Source organism: Brachyhypopomus gauderio, unplaced genomic scaffold (genome assembly GCF_052324685.1).
Source record: "Brachyhypopomus gauderio isolate BG-103 unplaced genomic scaffold, BGAUD_0.2 sc50, whole genome shotgun sequence".
Lineage (NCBI taxonomy): Eukaryota > Metazoa > Chordata > Actinopteri > Gymnotiformes > Hypopomidae > Brachyhypopomus > Brachyhypopomus gauderio.
Genome location: NW_027506875.1, coordinates 281,728 through 301,443, shown reverse-complemented (window position 1 = coordinate 301,443; position 19,716 = coordinate 281,728). Strand labels below are relative to the sequence as shown.

Sequence of the window (19,716 nt, the reverse complement as noted above, 5' to 3'; positions counted from 1 at the left end):
GTGTGTGTGTGTGTGTGTGTGTGTGTGTGTGTGTGTGTGTGTGTGTGTGTATAAAAAGTCAGTAAGTCAGTAACTCACTGTAGTTTCTCCAGTGTACAGTGTGGATCCTCCAGTAGACCAGAAAGCTGCTTCACTCCTGAGTCTCGTGGTTTATTGTAGTTCAGTTTCAGCTCTCTCAGGTGTGATGAGGGGTTTGACCTCAGAGCTGAACACAGAGCAACACAGCCTTCCTCTCTAATACGGCAGTGAGACAGACTGTAGAGAGAAGGAAAAAAACTCCTCACACTTACACATCAACACGCACATGAACACAAACATAGACACTGTGTGTGTATTCAGAAGTGACATATGGTGTGTGTTTGTAGAGAGAACAAGCAAGAAAGTGTTTGTATGTGAATCTAATAAATACAGTAATAGTTTGTTGTGTCTCAGAGGAAAAAGGGGGATACTGACTGACTGTGTGTGTGTGTGTGTGAGAGAGAGAGAGGATATTGACTGTGTGTGTGTGTGTGTGTGTGTGTGTGTGTGTGTGTGTGTGTGAGTGAGAGAGAAAGACAGAGAGATAGAATAGTCACTGTGTGTGTTTATGTGAGAGAGAGAGACAGAGGGAGAGAGGATATTGATTGTGTGTGTGTCAGTGCATGATAGAGAAAGAGAGAGAGAAAATACTGACTGTGTGTGTGTGAGACCGAGAGATAGAGAGAGAGAGACTGTATGAGGGTGTGAAAGAGAGACAGAGAGGATATTGACTATGTGTATGAAGAGTGTATAAAGAGTCAGTAACTCACTCTAGTTTCTCCAGTGTACAGTGTGGATCCTCCAGTAGAGCAGAGAGCTGCTTCACTCCTGAGTCTCCTGGTTTATTGTAGTCTAGATTCAGCTCTCTCAGGTGTGATGAGGGGTTTGACCTCAGAGCTGAACACAGAGCAGCACTGCCTTCCTCTCTAAACCTGCAGTTAGACAGACTGTAGAGAGAAGGAGAAAAACTCCTCACACTTACACATCAACACACACATGAACACAGACACTGTGTATTCAAAAGTGACATATGGTGTGTGTTTGTAGAGAGAACAAGCAAGAAAGTGTTTGTATTTGAATCTAATAAATACAATAATAGCTTGTGTCTCAGAGGAAAAGGGGGTGTGTGTGTGTGTGTGTGTGTGTGTGTGTGTGTGTGTGTGTGTGTGTGTGTGTGTGTGTGTGAGTGAGAGAGAAAGACAGAGAGATAGAATAGTCACTGTGTGTGTTTGTGAGAGACAGAGGGAGAGAGGATATTGACTGTGTGTGTGTCAGTGCATGATAGAGAGAGAGAGAAAATACTGACTGTGTGTGTGTGTGTGTGTGTGTGTGTGTGTGTGTGTGTGTGTGTGTGTGTGTGTGTGTGTGTGAGAGACAGACAGAGAGAGAGAGAGAGAGAGTGAGGATATTGACTGTATGAGTGTGTGAAAGAGAGACAGAGAGGATATTGACTATGTGTATTAAGAGTGTATAAAGAGTCAGTAAGTCAGTAACTCACTGTAGTTTCTCCAGTGTACAGTGTGGATCCTCCAGTAGAGCAGAGAGCTGCTTCACTCCTGAGTCTCCTGGTTTATTGTAGTTCAGATTCAGCTCTCTCAGGTGTGAGGGGTTTGACCTCAGAGCTGAACACAGAGCAGCACAGCCTTCCTCTCTAATACTGCAGTGAGACAGACTGTAGAGAGAAGGAGAAAAACTCCTCACACTTACACATGAACACAAACACAGACACTGTGTGTGTATTCAGAAGTGACATATGTTGTGTGTTTGCAGAGTTGTATAGTAACGAAGTAGAACTACTTCACTACTGTACTTAAGTACTAAAATGCTGTATCTGTACTTTACTGGAGTATTTTTTTTCCCCTACTTCCACTTTTACTTCACTACATATTTTCCATCAGTTTAATTCTCTTACTCCGATACATTTTTACGTGATGTATAGTTACTCGTTACAATTATAAACATGTTAGCTGGCGCTGTCACAGGCAAGCGATCAGGCTGTCTTATGAAAACTGCGCATGCTCCGGTCGCGTCTCGTTAACTCTGCTGCTGCCTTCACTCAACACTTGAGCTTCGTAATCTAGGTTCACTTGACACGTCGTGACTGCCGCAAGGGTCCGCACGGCAAAAATGACGCAATCGCGGTGGCTCTGCCCATGTGCGTTGGAGAGGTTGTGCACCTCTCGATTTTTGCACGTGCGAAGTTACAAGGTGGAATTCATGCAATTGTACGGAATTTTTTGAAGGTCCATTTTCATCACCTTCCGCTTAATTTACATATTTATACAAATACACATATGTTTGAAATTATTCCAAATAATTAGCTTTTTATCTCATTAAAAGAGATGGTACCATGTTTGGTAACAGCAGTAGAGCAGCATAAGTGCTGCATAATAAGCTTGTTGGCGTTTTAATGTACATATATTGACACCTTCCACACCTTCAACATCGAGTGATAGTAGCGGTGAGGGTGAGGAAGGAGACCACCCTGGCCCTACCTAGAGACAGTGTTTGTGTTTGCTTGAGTGAAAGTAAATTCCTATAGGATGAAGTGCCATCTCTGCCTCCCTAAAGAGGGTGAAATATTGGCACACGTGAACAAGTCACTAAGTTGCAAGTAACAAATAAGTCTCAAGTTTTCACAGTCAAGTCTCAAGTCAAGTCCCAAGTCAATACAAGCGAGTCTCAAGTCATGTCCCAAGTCTTAAACTTCAAGTCTTAGTTGTAATGTTTGAATACATATTCCAAACTGTGTTACTAAGCAAAGTATGTAGTAAGATTTATTGACCACTAGGGGGCAATGAATGTCATTGTTAACTAAGCAGAATGTAGAGCGGGTGGAAGAGTTATGAGAGTGCGAAGAGAATAAAGAGAGTTGAGTTATCGGTCACGGAGTCTGGACGTGGTTTCATTAGATTAAGCAGGCAACACAACATGGTGTCTGTAGGAGCCGTGTCATATTTGCAGCTTTAATGGTTTGTTCTGAGTGTGCGCCCTCTATAGGTGAGCCGTTCCTATAAATTGGCGACTGAGATGCAGAGCCGGAGAGGGGCAGACCAGCAATACCATTGTTGACCTCAGCTGGTTCAGTTGGCACTCCAGTTCGCTTGTTGTGAGGCCTGCAGCCATTGGGGCCTGCTAACCAGAGCAACTGCGCTTACTTGGGGATACGCAAAGACTTCATGCTACTATTGCTGTTTTCATTTGTTACTTTGGTTTTTTCCTTTTTTCGTTGTTTAAACATTTGCTTGCAATAAATATCAGCATCAATCAGAAGTCGATTCTCTTTGGATTTATTGGAGGCCAGCTGCGAGTCCGACAATAACACTGCCCTCTCCTGAGTGGTAAAGACAATCTATCTGGAGATTGGAGGCAAGGGGTTACAGGACAAACCCTAAAACTGTTTTACCATTACAGTACGTCAACAATGTGCTGTGGATTATTCGCGGATTGAATCCTTGGAATTGCACTTGTTTGAGGACAACAGGAAGCTGCGGCTGCACAATGGCAAGTTGAACAATGAAATGCTTCAACGGAGGTTCGTGCCTTTCAATGTCAGATTTGGATGGGTTTCTCGTTAATACATAATACGGGAGGAATTTAGAAGTAAATTCGGTCTAAGATTTTTTAGATGATGGACTGCGATTTTGTTTGTATCTGCTTTTGAACGTATCCAGTCCTGTAGCGTTTATTGAATTTGGTTCGATTTTTATGATTTTTGAAAGTGGCTTTTTTCAGTAAGTATGGCTGAGAAGGCAATGACCAACGCTTTGAATGGTGACACGGCGGCACGTTTGCGCTCAGCCAGATCTGGAAAAATGTCTCATATCACTCGGAGAATGAACATTTTGAATCAGTTGATGGCCAGCAAAGATTATATTGATGAAGTGAAGGTAAACATGTCTAAATTCAGTGAATACCTCTCCGAGTTTGACGAATTACATACATCTTACGTCGGTATGTTAAATGAGGAAGAGCGCGTTAAAGACGATGAAACATGGTATCAGTCAAGACGAGCTCAAATAACTGCTTTTACCGCAAACGTGGAAGAATGGATTATGGCTGTGGAGAATCCCAGTTCCATTACCACTGTTTTTTCTGATAATGTTGATGCTGAGTCCGACTTTAACGACGCTGCATCGCACAAGTCAACGGAATCAAACGCATCAAGTGAGACGTCAAAGTCATTGCGCATTAACACAGAGGCTGAGAGAGCTGCTTTAATGGCTAAAGCTTTGAAATTACAAGAGAAACATGTTATTCAGGAACAGGAAGAAAAACTTAGGAAAAGGAGGGAAACTTTAGAATTGAGCGCTGAGATAGATGCAGCAACTGCGAAAATAAACTATTTAAAAAAGGCTGCAGCTGAGCCTTATTTAGTATCAGTACCTTTGTTAGGTGCTGAAGCCATCAAAGCCACAGCCGACACTTTAGCTGCCACACATGTTCCATTGGGTGAAATGTTGACCAGCTCTCTTAATCTTTATGGAACGTCCAATCCAGCAGTCAGGCCTAAAGCAGGCGTTCATGTACAATTTCCCATACTTGAGATGTGGGCTCAGATGCTGATTATACCAGGTCTTCGTTTTATCCAAGAGCCATTGGTGAAGTGAGGACTCAACCACAACACACTTCGGCTCGTTGTCTACCCTCTGCTGTTCCTACCACCATTCCTTCTACCCATTCTTTCACTTCCCATCCAGCCACAGGCTCTGGTCAGCCTGCTGTGCCTCACCAGCAGACTCAATCCAGTTCTTCGCATGAAAGTTACGTGGATAAAATCTTGGAAAACCAGAGTGAGTTAACAAGGATGCTCATGAAACAGCAACTTCTGTCTACATTGCCACAAGGTAACATTCCTATTTTTGAGGGCCATGTTCTTGAGTATCAGTCCTTTATTCATTCCTTTGAAAATATGATTGAACGCAAAACTGATAACAGTAGAGACCGCTTGCAGTTTCTGATTCAGTATACTAAGGGACAAGCACAACGGCTGGTCAAGAGTTGTGAATATATGGCACCCGATAGAGGGTATGAGAGGGCAAAGGTATTACTGAAGGAACACTTTGGAAACGAATACAAGATTTCATGTGGCTATCTGGACAAGGCTCTTTCTTGGCCCCAGATAAAATCTGAGGATTCCAAAGGGTTGCAGGATTATGCCATGTTTCTCAGGAGCTGCTGCAATGCTATGGAGGATATGGAGTATATGGAGGAGCTGGATACAGTATCCAATATGAGAAGCATCACCCTCAAGTTGCCATACAAGCTCAGAGAGAAATGGCGCAACAAGGCATATGAGCTACATGAGCATCGTAATCGGAGAGTACGAATCTTAGATCTTGTCTCTTTTATTGAAAAACAAGCTTTTATATCAGCTGATCCAGTCTTTGGTGATCTTCAAGATCAGACACCCAGTAGGGGAAAGCTTAAGCCTATCTTGAAGTCACCACCTTTAAAGTCATCTGGCACTAGCTATGTTACGAGTGTATCTCTCCCCCTAAAAGAGGCAAAGTTTCAACCTTCTTGCATCCTTTGTCACTCAAAGCACACTTTGGATAATTGTAAGGATTTTGCAAAGAAAGTTCATAAAGATAAGCTCAGCCTTTTAAAGGCCAACAGGATATGCTTTTGATGTCTTCAGGCCACAAACCATATCAGTAAGGATTGCAAACAACGTCTCACATGTAGCATTTGTAAAGGTGCACATCCAAGTGTCCTACATATTGGGAGAAACACAGTACAACAAGCGGACAAGATCTCTGGTGTTATAGGTAGCGCATTAGCAGAGTTATGTGGTCACATAGGGGCTGGAGATCAAGAGAGTGTTCTTCCTATTGTTCCCGTTAAGGTCAAGGCAGCAAAGGGCAGCCATGTCTTGCAGGTCTACGCTCTCTTGGATCCTGGATCGTCTGCCACCTTCTGCTCTGAGGAGCTGATGTCGCGCCTCCATATGAAAGGTAAAAGAACACACATTCTTCTTCGGACTATGAATCAGGAATTGTCTGTTCCCACTTATGTAGTTCCAGGATTGGAGGTTTCAGCATTGGATGGCGATAACTTCCTTTCTCTTCCAAGTACCTTTACACAAAAGGAAATGCCTGTCACCATAAACAGCATTCCCAAGCAAAGTGACTTGAAGCCTTGGGCATATTTAAGTAAGATAACTCTCCCCACCATCAGTTCCAAGGTAGAGCTTTTGATTGGTACGAATGCCCCTAACCTTTTAGAACCTTGGGAGGTTGTTAATAGCCAAAACGGGGGTCCCTATGCGGTCAGGACACGATTGGGGTGGGTTGTAAATGGGCCCTTAAGAAGTTCTGTTATTAGTGGTGACTGTGCAACTGTGAATAGGATCTCTGTGGTGGATCTGGAAAAGCTGTTGATTTCACAGTATAATCAGGATTTTAATGAGGTTGCGTCACAGGAAAAGACTGAAATGTCTATTGAGGACAAGCAGTTTTTAGGGATAGCCAACAGAGCTTTCTTGGACGATGGACATTATAGTCTGAATTTGCCCTTTAGGGAACCCGGTGCGTTTATGCCGAACAATCGGCAAGTTGCAGAACAGCGCTTGCAAAGCCTAAAAAGGAAAATGAAAAGGGATGAGCAATACCAATATGACTACATCACATTTCTCAATGACAGCCTGGAGAATGACTATGCTGAGGAAGTTCCAGAGGAGGAATTGGTAACATCACCAGGAAAAGTATGGTATTTACCACACCATGGTGTTTACCATCCTAAAAAGAAAAAGCTCAGAGTGGTGTTTGATTGCGCTTCTTCTTTTCACGGTGTTTCTCTTAATGCGGCACTACTCCAGGGTCCGGACTTGACCAACTCCCTCATCGGAGTCATCATGAGATTCCGCAAAGAGCCTATTGGAATCATGGCTGATGTCAAGTCAATGTTCCATCAGGTTAGGGTGGCAAAGTCTGATGTGAACTATTTGCGATTCCTCTGGTGGCCACAAGGTGACACCAGTCAGAACCCAAGGGAACACCGTATGCTTGTACACATATTTGGTGCTGTGTCTTCCCCAAGTATTGCAAGCTTTGCTCTGCAAAAAACCGCTGCTGACAATGAGAGCTGTTTTCCCCCTCAGGTGACAGAGACCCTTCGGAGTAACTTTTATGTGGACGATTGTGTCAAGTCTGTGGCCAAAGAATCGGAGGCCATTCAGCTGGTACAGGATCTTACTGCATTGTGCAGTAGAGGTGGGTTTCAGCTTACTCAGTGGGTCAGCAATAGCAGGGCTGTTCTTGCATCCATTCCCGTAGAACACCGAGCCAAGGGAACTAAGTCATTGGACCTGGACAAAGACCATTTGCCTGTGGAAAGAGCACTGGGGCTGCAGTGGTGTGTGGACTCTGACAGGTTCCGTTTCAACATCACCTTAGGCCAAAAGCCGCACACCCGCAGAGGTATGTTATCCGTTGTCAGCTCCATTTTTGATCCTCTTGGGTTTCTTGCCCCTCTAATTCTTCCAGCCAAGCAGTTGTTACAGGAGCTCTGCGGTAGAGGCATTGGATGGGATGAGCCATTACCGCAGCCTGTGCTTGACCGGTGGATGGCATGGACCGGTAGCCTGGAGAGGATCAAGAACTTCAGTGTGCCACGCTGTCTGAAACCCCAGGGCTATGGAGTGACTAGGTGTGTCGAACTGCACCACTTTGCTGACGCCAGTGAGAGTGGCTATGGCTCTGTCAGCTATTTAAGACAAGTGAATGAACAGGACGTGGTGCATGTCGCCTTTGTCCTTGGAAAGTCTAGAGTCCTTCCACTAAAGACCATCACTGTTCCTAGACTGGAGCTGGCCGCTGCAGCACTGCTGGTGAAGGTAGACAGGTTGCTTAGGAGAGAACTGCACCTCCACTTAAAGCCCTCGATTTTCTGGACTGACAGCCAAACAGTGTTGAAATACATCGCAAATGACTCAGCAGGGTTTAAGACTTATGTTGCAAATAGAGTCTCGCTGATCCGAGACAATACAAATCCGTCTCAATGGAGATACGTGAGCAGCAACGACAATCCTGCTGATGACTGTTCCAGAGGACTAAACGCAAGAAGGTTCTTTGAACAGAGGAGGTGGCTTTATGCCCCTGAATTCCTTTGGAAGTCTGAGGACAGTTGGCCAACAATTGGAGCCTTGGGCTCTGTGTCTCGAGAAGATCCAGAGACAAAGAAGAACGCCATCGCGTTTGCCGCTGTGGTGAAAGCTGAAACACCCACAGACCGGCTTATTCTGTACTTCTCCGATTGGATGAGACTACTAAAAGCAGTGGCATGGTATCTCAGACTAAAAAGAGTTTTGACCATGAGGTTGAAAGGAGGAAAAGGATTCACCTCATCGCATGGTGCTTGTTCTAAAAGGGGAAAGATGGGTATCAAGTCTAAGGACTTCAGGAGTTCTACCGGTGGTCAGCTCTTTACAGCGAATGACATTGTGGAAGCAGAACGGGCTGTCGTTGCCTACGTCCAACGACAGGCATTTCCCACAGAAGTTGCATCACTGGGTTCTAACCCATGTAGGCTGTATAGGAACAGCAATCTCTGCCGACTGGATCCCGTGCTGGACGACGGCATTTTGAGAGTAGGTGGCCGACTGCATAAATCTGCAATGCCTGTGGAAACCAAGCACCCTTGTATTCTGCCCAAAGAGTCCCACATTTCAATTCTCCTGTTAAAACACATTCATGAGCGCAGCGGTCATAGTGGGAGAAACCACATGCTCTCAAAGCTGCGGGAAAGATATTGGATTTTACAGGGCAACTCTGTTGCAAGAAAGGTACTTTCGAGATGCGTCACATGTCGAAGGCTGAAGGGCAGAGCTTGTGAACAAAAGATGGCGGACTTGCCTCTGGAGAGGATCCTGCCTGATCTCCCTCCCTTTACTAATGTGGGAATGGATTACTTTGGCCCTATTGAAGTAAGGCGGGGAAGAAGCACTGTAAAAAGGTATGGAGTTCTTTTTACCTGTATGTCTAGCAGAGCAATACATCTGGAAGTTGCTTACTCGTTGGATACTGACTCATGTATTCATGCGCTGAGGAGATTTGTGTGTAGGAGAGGCCAGGTGAAGCACATCAGGTCCGACAATGGGACGAACTTGGTGGCAGCTCATGCGGAGCTAAAACGGGCCCTGATGTCATTAAACGAGGAAAGGATCCGAGAGTCCCTACTTCCTGATGGGATCGAATGGAGCTTCAATCCACCAGCTGCATCCCATCACGGCGGCGTTTGGGAAAGGCTCATTCGCTCTGTTCGGCAAGTGCTGAACTCTACACTCCGTCAGCAATCTATTGATGATGAAGGTTTCCAGACCATGCTTTGCGAGGTAGAGGCAATCCTTAACAGCCGCCCCCTCTCTACGGTGTCCTCAGACCCACATGATCTGGAACCATTGACCCCTAATCATATTCTCCTACTTAAGTCTATGCCGATTCTACCTCCTGGGACTTTCTCGAAGTCCGACCTCTATGCCAGACGTCGCTGGAAACAGGTCCAGTATATGGCTGACCTGTTCTGGCACAGATGGACCAAAGAATATCTTGTCTTACTGCAAGAAAGGCAGAAATGGAGAACGGTTAAGAAGAACCTAAATGTTGGAGACGTTGTCCTAGTAGTGGACCCCACTGCTCCTCGGGGTTCCTGGCCATTAGGAAGAGTTTTGGAGACCAAGCCTGATGGCAAAGGGCTAATTCGGTCCGTTAAGCTAAAGACCAAAACATCATTCCTCGAAAGACCCGTTACCAAGTTGTGTCGACTTCTTGAGGCAGAAGAATGATCATTATCTCCTGGTTACACTAAAAGGGAAGTACCACTTGCACATCATGCAATTCATGTAGGAGTTTATACCGACTGCTTACTGACATAATTTTTGTGGCTCCTCTTGTCCATGTTAAAATAATTGATCTATGATCATTTAAGGGGCTGGTGTGTAGGAGCCGTGTCATATTTGCAGCTTTAATGGTTTGTTCTGAGTGTGCGCCCTCTATAGGTGAGCCGTTCCTATAAATTGGCGACTGAGATGCAGAGCCGGAGAGGGGCAGACCAGCAATACCATTGTTGACCTCAGCTGGTTCAGTTGGCACTCCAGTTCGCTTGTTGTGAGGCCTGCAGCCATTGGGGCCTGCTAACCAGAGCAACTGCGCTTACTTGGGGATACGCAAAGACTTCATGCTACTATTGCTGTTTTCATTTGTTACTTTGGTTTTTTCCTTTTTTCGTTGTTTAAACATTTGCTTGCAATAAATATCAGCATCAATCAGAAGTCGATTCTCTTTGGATTTATTGGAGGCCAGCTGCGAGTCCGACAATAACACTGCCCTCTCCTGAGTGGTAAAGACAATCTATCTGGAGATTGGAGGCAAGGGGTTACAGGACAAACCCTAAAACTGTTTTACCATTACAGTGTCAGAGTGATTTGCAAACTCACAAAACGAAAAAAAAGAAAGAAGGAGAAAATGGAAGCTTTCGGTGTTCCGACCCCACAGATGGACTGGCAAGCATCTAACCTGCCGGACGCATGGCGCCGTTTTAAGCAGCATGCTGAGCTAAAGTTCTCTGGCCTGCTAAAGGAAAAAACAGAGGAACAGAAGTGCAGCTTTCTACTGTTGTGGATCGGAGATAAAGGACAGGACATAAGCAACACATTTGACAAATTTGTCACAGAGCTAAGACTACTCGTCAAAGACTGTAATTACGCCAATAGTGATGAAATGGTCCGAGATCGTATCGTTTTTGCCACAAACTCTCCTAGAGTAAGAGAAAAGCTACTGAGCCAAGGGCCTGAGCTAACATTAGACAAAGCGATCGACATTGGCCGTTCTCATGAACTAGCCCAGCTTCAGCTAAAGGTCATGGCGAATGACAGCCACGAGGTGGATTCAATACACCGAAAACATTATAGGCCTAGCTCTACTAAACGACCTGGCAAACCTAACGAAAGCCAGAAATCGTCCAACGAACGATGTGGTGCGTGTGGAGGCATACATAGCCAAATGAAAGAATGTCCAGCAAAAGGAAAAATGTGTTTAAAGTGCAAAAAATATAACCATTTTGCAAAATTATGCAGAACCAATACAGAAAAGAACGCAAAGAGGTACACTCTATAAGAGAGGCCCAAGAAGACATCGCCCCTGGGCTGTTCATAGACACTGTTACAGCAGCCGAAGAGGAAGGCGAGGACAGTGCATATGCAGAAATAACACTGGGACCAAATAATGGGAAAATAACCTTGCATGTTGCAACGCATACACACAGGACATTTGGGAATAGAAAAGAGTAAACACCGGGCTAGAGACATTATGTTCTGTCCAGGTATGAGCCAACAGATTGAAGAAACGGTAATGAAGTGTGACATATGTCAAAAATACCGTAGCTCTAACCAGAAGGAACCAATGATCTCCCATACCATCCCTGAGAACCCACGGCAGACTGTAGCAACAGATTTGTTTACTTGGAACTCTGAAAACTACATCATCATATGTGACTACCTGAGCAGGTATTTTGAAGTTCAGCGACTTCAGAACATCACTACAGCTGCTGTAATTCAATCAATCAATCAATCAAAGTTTATTTGTATAGCGCTTTTCACAACACATGTTGTCACAAAGCGCTTTACAGGATTTAAAAGGTTAACAATACTATGGGTCCAGAACCCTAATGAGCAAGCCAAAGGCGACAGTGGCAAGGAAAAACTCCCTATGATGGTGGGGAATAGGAAGAAACCTTGGGAAGACTCAAAAGGGAACCCATCCTCCATTGGGCGGCCCGTTAACACACAAATTACACAAAATACAGACAAATACACAAGTCACACACACTGTGTGACTGTTCAGACAGTTTAGCGAATCTTCACAAAAGCCAAGGAGGATGGAAAAGATCCCTACCTTGGCCTACTAGAATACAGAAACACTCCCATAGATGGACTGAAATCACCAGCACAAATCCTCATGAGCCGCAGGCTGCGTTCCGTCTTGCCCACGACAACAAAACAGCTGCAACCTCAGACAACCCCTCCAAGCACTCTCCGAACAAGAAGAGAGGAATGCCAGCGCCGCCAAAAGCGACACTACAACAAGGCTGCTAGACCTCTATCCATGCTGCCATCTGGAGCACCCATACGTTTTAAGCAGACACCTTCTTCCGGCACACGGCAAAACACCTACACCCACCATGCAGCAACCCGAGATCGACAGGAACACATCGACCATTGCCGGAGAAGCACCAACAGAACAGAAACCCCAAAACACCCACGAATATGAACTGGACAGTGCTGAACTTAGAACAAGATCTGGTCGCATTATTAAACCAAGGCAGATCCTTGATTTATAATAGTAAATAAATAGGTAGAAAATTGAATAATAAATATACTTATATATGTACATATATGATACTGAGAGTATCAATGTTAGCAACTAACTGTTAGTAATGTTCAGATATGCAATTCACTACTGGTGTAACACTTTTTCAGTATATTCAGTATGCTTCAAGTTGTGCATAAGACAGCACCTATTTTGTTTAAGAGGGAGATGTAATGTTTGAATACATATTCCAAACTGTGTTACTAAGCAAAGTATGTAGTAAGATTTACTGAACTCTAGGGGGCAATGAATGTCATTGTTAACTAAGCAGAATGTAGAACGGGTGGAAGAGTTATGAGAGTGCGAAGAGAATAAAGAGAGTTGAGTTATCGGTCACGGAGTCTGGACGTGGTTTCATTAGATTAAGCAGGCAACACAACACTAGTCCAGTCACCAGATGTAATTTCAATATTTAACACCATTGATGCAGTTGATTAGTGGTATAGTTGATTAGTGGTTAGTCAGACTAACTAACATTAGGCGTTTGAGTGTTTCGGTTCGCTTGAGTGAGATGTCGTCGCAATTGTCGTCGTCACAAATTCAACGCTGCTGCCCCCCCCTCCCCCGATCGGCTGCAGAACTTGTAGCTAGATTACGGATAAACTGAGCTGAGCGGTTCACATTTTACAGCACCATTTAATACAAAATGATCCAGTTATGTGATTCTATATTACTTATTTATTATGTTAAAATAAGGATTTCAAGTCTTTTCAAGTCTTAAAGCTCAAGTCCGATTCCAAGTCAGTAAAGGTAAAGTCTAAGTCAAGTCGCAAGTCTTCAGTGATGTCGAGTCAAGTCACAAGACATCAGTTTAGTGACTCGAGTCCAAGTCATGTGACTCGAGTCCACACGTTCGAATATTGGCCTTCAAAAATTCACCTTCGAACTTGAAGAAACACATCAATGTTAATTTGTAAAAATAACGCGCAGAAGACACACCAGCTTTAGCTGTCAGTAAGCGCTAGTTAGGTTAGATATCTTAGCTAACTAACCTAATTATGTTCATGACGTGCTGCAGTATTCACTTAACATTAGCTGGCAATCATAAAGGCGATGTCACGCCAAATTGTGTTTTTAACAACAGTAAGCCGTGTCTCTTCATGCTGTCTAATCATGTGCCCATTTTTATAGTGTAGTGTTTGTATAGGTTAAGGGCATTTATTGAGGGTAAACGCAGGGCAGTAGGCTCACCCTTAGAATCCGACGGACGGATTTTACGTCCCAAATACACCTTGTTTTCTCAGCTAAATTAAGGGGAACTTGTACTTCTGCGTCAAACCTATGATGTAGCGGGACATGTTTTTTGTGTACGAAGTGTTAAGCCCAGTTTTTTAAGTTACTACTTGTTTGTACATACAGAACACTTGTATTTGTGGTCTTTGACATCTTTGATTTGTAAGTGATATATAAAAACTATTGATAATCAAACTTTGACAGCTTTCTTTAATTAATTCAAAACACAATACTTGTACTTTTTACTTTCAGTACTTGAGTAATAAATTTTTGAATAAACTACTTGTAATACTTAAGTACAAAAATTGCTGAATATTTCGGTACTTCCACTTAAGTAAAGTTTTTAAAGAACACTTCAAATTCTACTCAAGTCAGTTTTTTGATGTATAGGTCTCTAATACTTTATACAACACTGTGTGTTTGTAGAGAGAACAAGCAAGTAAGTGTTTGCATTTGAAACTAACAAATACAGTAATAGTTTGTCTCAGAGGAAAAAGGGGGATAGTGACTGTGTGTGTGTGTGTGTGTGAGAGAGAGAGAGAGGATAATGACTGTATGAGTGTATGAAAGAGAGACAGAGAGGATATTGACTATGTGTATAAAGAGTCAGTAAGTCAGTAACTCACTTTAGTTTCTCCAGTGTACAGTGTGGATCCTCCAGTAGAGCAGAAAGCTGCTTCACTCCTGAGTCTCCTGGTTTATTGTAGTTCAGTTTCAGCTCTCTCAGGTGTGATGAGGGGTTTGACCTCAGAGCTGAACACAGAGCAACACAGCCTTCCTCTCTAATACTGCAGTCAGACAGACTGTAGAGAGAAGGAGAAAAACTCCTCACACTTACACATCAACACACACGTGAACACAGACACTGTGAGACAGACAGACAGACAGACTGACTGAGAACAAGCAAGAAAGTGTTTGTATGTGAATTGTATGTGAATCTAATAAATACAGTAATAATATGTGTCTCAGAGGAAAAAGGGGGATACTGACTTTGTGTGTGTGTGTGTGTGTGTGTGTGTGTGTGTGAGAGAGAGAGAGAAAGAGAGAGAGGATATTGACTGTGTGTGTGTGTGAGAGAGAGAGAGAGAGAGAGAGACAGACAGAGGGAGAAAGGAAATTGACTGTGTGTGTGTGTGTGTGTGTGTGAGAGAGAGAGAGAGAGAGAGAGAGAGAGAGAGAGAGAGAGGATATTGACTGTGTGTGTGTGTGAGAGAGAGAGAGAGAGAGAATATTGGTCTGTGATGCCCTGAAATATCCGGGGCTGCACGTGCGCCACAATGGTTGGCTCAGCATGTGCCTACCCTACGCCGAGAGGCGCGGGTAATCCGCTGAAACCCAATCGTGATTGGGACTGGGGATTGCAATTGTTCCCCATAAACGAGGAATTCCCAGTAAGCGCGGGTCATAAGCTCATGTTGATTAAGTCCCTGCTCTTTGTACACACCACCCGTCGCTACTACCGATCGGATGGTTTAGTGAAGTCCTCGGATCGGCCCTGCCGGGACTCCTTGTGGGCCTTGGAGGAGCGCCGAGAAGTCGATCAAACTTGATCATCTAGAGGAAGTAAAAGTCGTAACAAGGTTTCCGTAAGTGAACCTGCGGAAGGATCATTAACGGGTAGCGCCGTGTGGTGCGCCTCCTCCCTGTCTCTGTGCGTGAGTCTGGGTCTCACAGCCCTGGGGTTTTCCTACTTCGGTGTCCCTGCCGCAGCACGTGTCTCGTGGCCCTCAGTGGTAACTAGTTCTCGACCACCCTCAGACAACGCTTCGCGTGCTCCCCTCCACTGGGGACATGGTCGGCGGTGATGGGGAGGCCCCGTGCGTGCTCTAGCTCTCAACCCCCTCTCACCCAGCGTTACGTGAGGGAGAGAGGATATCTGAGAGCAGCAGACAGCAGCACAAATAGAAAACTCAGAGAGAAAACCCCGAGACTCTGTTTAGAGACTGTAGTGTAATTAAAGGGAAAAGCACCACCACTAACCTGCTGTTCTACACTGAGCGCAGTGCAGCCTGGCATTTCGCTATATGTGCGCACTTTACTTACATCACAAAACGAGGGATCTGTAAAGACCCACAAATCTACATATTTGAGGACATAGAAAAAATCTCGGAAAATCGGCTTCTGACAGTGAACCTGTACCAGAACGGTACAGTAATGGTGCAGGGCAGTGAGGAAGCACTGATGAGATTTGAGGGGGCATTCTCCAAACTCACAACTCTAGTTGAAGGTGAAAGTGCAGAAACCCATGATTCAGCACCTAGGGCTGTCGCGATAACCGCAGTATAGCAATACCGCGCTATTGACGAGAAAATCGCAACGTACGGGAATTAACCGCAACAACCGCAATATTTGTGTTTTTTCCCATGCGAGGGCAAAGTGCCTGTGCAAGAGTTAGTCATTTTCCCATCAACCCCCTGTTATCATCTGGTGCGGCTGATCAACAATCCGTCTCCTTTTTTCAAAGATGGAAACTACGGCAGATGCTCTGGTCAAAAAACAAAACGCGACTTCGCCGGTTTGGGAGCATTTCGGGTTCAAGTCAAATCCACGCAGATCCACTCGCCTGGTGGCGCGTCAATGAGGCTAGATTTCCTCTGCTCTCCAAACTCGCCCGCAAGTACATGTGCATTTGTGCAACAAGCACACCATCCGAGCGAGTTTTTAGTACTGCCGGGAATATTGTTAGCCCTTTCCGCTCCTCACTGAAACCACATAAGGTGAATATGTTGGTTTTCTTAGCGCGCAACAGGGACGTGACAACTCAGGTTTAAGCTGAGACGTTATTCTTCTGGTTAAGGAAAGATTTCGTTTTATTGATTTATTTATTAAATTCTCTTTTTGTGTTTAAAATCTCGTTTAAAATATTTACCCTACACTTTTAAGAAAGCGAAAGAGCATGGTGTTCTTACTGCATCTCATTTGACTTCTGTGTTCTCTATTTGACAATAAACACATATTTAACTGCTCTTAAAACTGTCTTCTTTGCAATTTAAAAACAATAAGAACCCATTTACAATAAAAACAATAAAACAATTATATAGCTCTAAAATTAAGATTTTAGACGACAAATGACGCATATCGCGTCATACCGCATATCGCGGTGTTGAGCCACCATAAATAACCGCAGGGGAAATTCTTTCACCGCGACAGCCCTATCAGCACCTACTCATGAACAACAACAATCTACCGGGAGAGATCCAAACCCCCCTCACAACCCCACTGTCATCACACAGGGAGAGATCCAAACCTCCCCCACAACCCCACTGTCATCACACAGGGAGAGATCCAAACCCCCCCACAACCCCACTATCATCACACAGGGAGAGATCCAAACCTCCCCCACAACCTCACTGTCATCACACAGGGAGAGATCCAAACCCCCTCACAACCCCACTATCATCACACAGGACAACTCCGCTTCAGACAACGCTGCCCCTCCCCTGAGTCCACGCCTCTCCTCTACCTTAGAGGAGGATCAGCCTCTCCCTGATGGAGGTGGAGCTGGTGGAGCTAGTGGAGCTGAAGGAGCACGTCCACACCCACACCACCAACAGCAAAGATATAAGCTTCCTCAAGGACCAGCTCAGCCTGATAAGAAACCAGATAAAGGTGTCTGTACAGGAGCTGAAGGGAGACATTGAAAACCTAATACAGGAGAAAGAAGCTCTACAAAATGATCTCACAAACATTAAAACCACCACAAAAAAGAACTGGTGCTAATAAAACAAGAATTAAAAAGAGACAATAAACCTCAAAAAAGAGCTACACAGGGAAAACACCACAACAACAAATCTACAAACTCAGACAGAGACACAGCTTACCCCCCACACCGGCCCTCAGCCCTCACCCAGTACCTCACATCTTACCCCCCACACCGGCCCTCAGCCCTCACCCAGTACCTCACACCTTACCCCCCACACCGGCCCTCAGCCCTCACCCAGTACCTCACACCTTACCCCCCACACCGGCCCTCAGCCCTCACCCAGTACCTCACACCTTACCCCCCACACCGGCCCTCAGCCCTCACCCAGTACCTCACATCTTACCCCCCACACCGGCCCTCAGCCCTCACCCAGTACCTCACATCTTACCCCCCACACCGGCCCTCAGCCCTCTCCCAGTACCTCACATCTTAGCTGCACTCAAAATCTGCACTCAACATCAAAAATATGGTGCCCTAAAATAAAAGATGCCCACAGAATACTATCTGACCTCAAGCGTGGCACTCCCAAATACATCATTATACACACAGGCACCAATGACCTCAGGACAGAGCAGGAGAGAGTAGGAGGAGAGAGTAGGAGGAGAGAGTAGCAGGAGAGAGTAGCAGGAGAGAGTAGGAGGACTAATATGGCTGTGTTCACATGTGTGAGGGAGAGAGAGAGAGAGAGAGAGTAGGAGGAGAGAGTAGCAGGAGAGAGTAGGAGGAGAGAGTAGCAGGAGAGAGTAGGAGGAGAGAGTAGGAGGAGAGAGTAGGAGGAGAGAGTAGGAGAAGAGAGTAGGAGGAGAGAGTAGGAGGAGAGAGTAGGAGGAGAGAGTAGCAGGAGAGAGTAGGAGGACTCATATGCAGAGTGGCAGAAAGAGCAGCAGAATCATTTCCCACTGCCAAAATTATTGTCTCCACAGTCCTGCCACGTAAGGACTTCCACCCTGCAACCGTCCAGAGGGTCAATGCAGACATCTCTAGAGGATGTGCCCTCATGCCCAACATCTCTAGAGGATGTGCCCTCATGCCCAACATCTCTAGAGGATGTGCCCTCATGCCCAACATCTCTAGAGGATGTGCCCTCATGCCCAATGTGCACCTTGCTCACCACGCCACCATCACCCCTTACCACCTTTATCACCACGTGCACATAAACAAACACAGTGGGGATTTTCACCAGGACACTTAAAGATGTTGCACTTGGCAGGAGACCTTACACCACACAACAACATAGGGACAGACTACAGCAACATGGACACAGACATGCAGCCATCAGCCCAACCAACAGCAAGCACTTCCACAAAGCCCAACACCTGCTAGGACTACACAGCACACCTCAGCCTGCACACCGTGGACCACCAACCGCACCAAACCACCAGGTGACACCACCCAGACCAGCACTAGGGGCCCATACACCCAGACCAGCACTAGGGGCCCATCCACCCAGACCAGCACTAGGGGCCCATCCACCCAGACCAGCACTAGGGGCCCATCCACCCAGACCAGCACTAGGGGCCCATCCACCCAGACCAGCACTAGAGGCCCATCCACCCAGACCAGCACTAGGGGCCCATCCACCCAGACCAGCACTAGAGGCCCATCCACCCAGACCAGCACTAGGGGCCCATCCACCCAGACCAGCACTAGAGGCCCATCCACCCAGACCAGCACTAGAGACCCATCCACCCAGACCAGCACTAGGGGCCCATCCACCCAGACCAGCACTAGGGGGCCCATCCACCCAGACCAGCACTAGGGGGCCCATCCACCCAGACCAGCACTAGAGGCCCATCCACCCAGACCAGCACTAGAGGCCCAACCACCCAGACCAGCACTAGGGGCCCAACCACCCAGACCAGCACTAGGGGCCCAACCACCCAGACCAGCACTAGGGGCCCATCCACCCAGACCAGCACTAGGGGCCCATCCACCCAGACCAGCACTAGGGGCCCATCCACCCAGACCAGCACTAGAGGCCCATCCACCCAGACCAGCACTAGGGGCTCATCCACCCAGACCAGCACTAGGGGCCCAACCACCCAGACCAGCACTAGGGGCCCAACCACCCAGACCAGCACTAGGGGCCCATCCACCCAGACCAGCACTAGGGGCCCATCCACCCAGACCAGCACTAGGGGCCCATCCACCCAGACCAGCACTAGGGGCTCATCCACCCAGACCAGCACTAGGGGCCCATCTATCCAGACCAGCCCATCACCCACCCCAAGCCAGACTTGCACAGCGTGAACACACTGCAGCCCCTGTGAACACAGCCACAACCCGAGCAGCCCCTGTGAACACAGCCACACCCCAATCAGCCCCTGTGAACACGGCCAGACCCCGAGCAGCCCCTGTGAACACGGCCACACCTCGATCAGCCCCTGTGAACACGGC

The 19,716-nt window shown here is 46.2% G+C and overlaps 1 protein-coding gene across 7 annotated transcripts in view; it reads right to left on the bottom strand.

Moving 5' to 3' along the window:
• Nucleotides 1–19,716, bottom strand: part of LOC143487827 (NACHT, LRR and PYD domains-containing protein 12-like) — a 91,379-nt gene that overhangs the window by 2,229 nt on the left and 69,434 nt on the right. For 3 of the 7 annotated variants that reach the window (XM_076987046.1, XM_076987044.1, XM_076987045.1), the window contains 4 exons: nucleotides 14,243–14,419; nucleotides 1,517–1,690; nucleotides 789–965; nucleotides 79–255 (listed from right to left, as the gene is read on the bottom strand). In XM_076987046.1, coding sequence (XP_076843161.1) covers nucleotides 79–255; nucleotides 789–965; nucleotides 1,517–1,690; nucleotides 14,243–14,419 — 705 coding nt within the window. Of the gene's footprint in view, nucleotides 1–78; nucleotides 256–788; nucleotides 966–1,516; nucleotides 1,691–14,242; nucleotides 14,420–15,076; nucleotides 15,171–19,716 lie in introns of those variants that run through there. The other 4 variants (XM_076987051.1, XM_076987049.1, XM_076987048.1 and 1 more) reach the window with 3 other exon arrangements.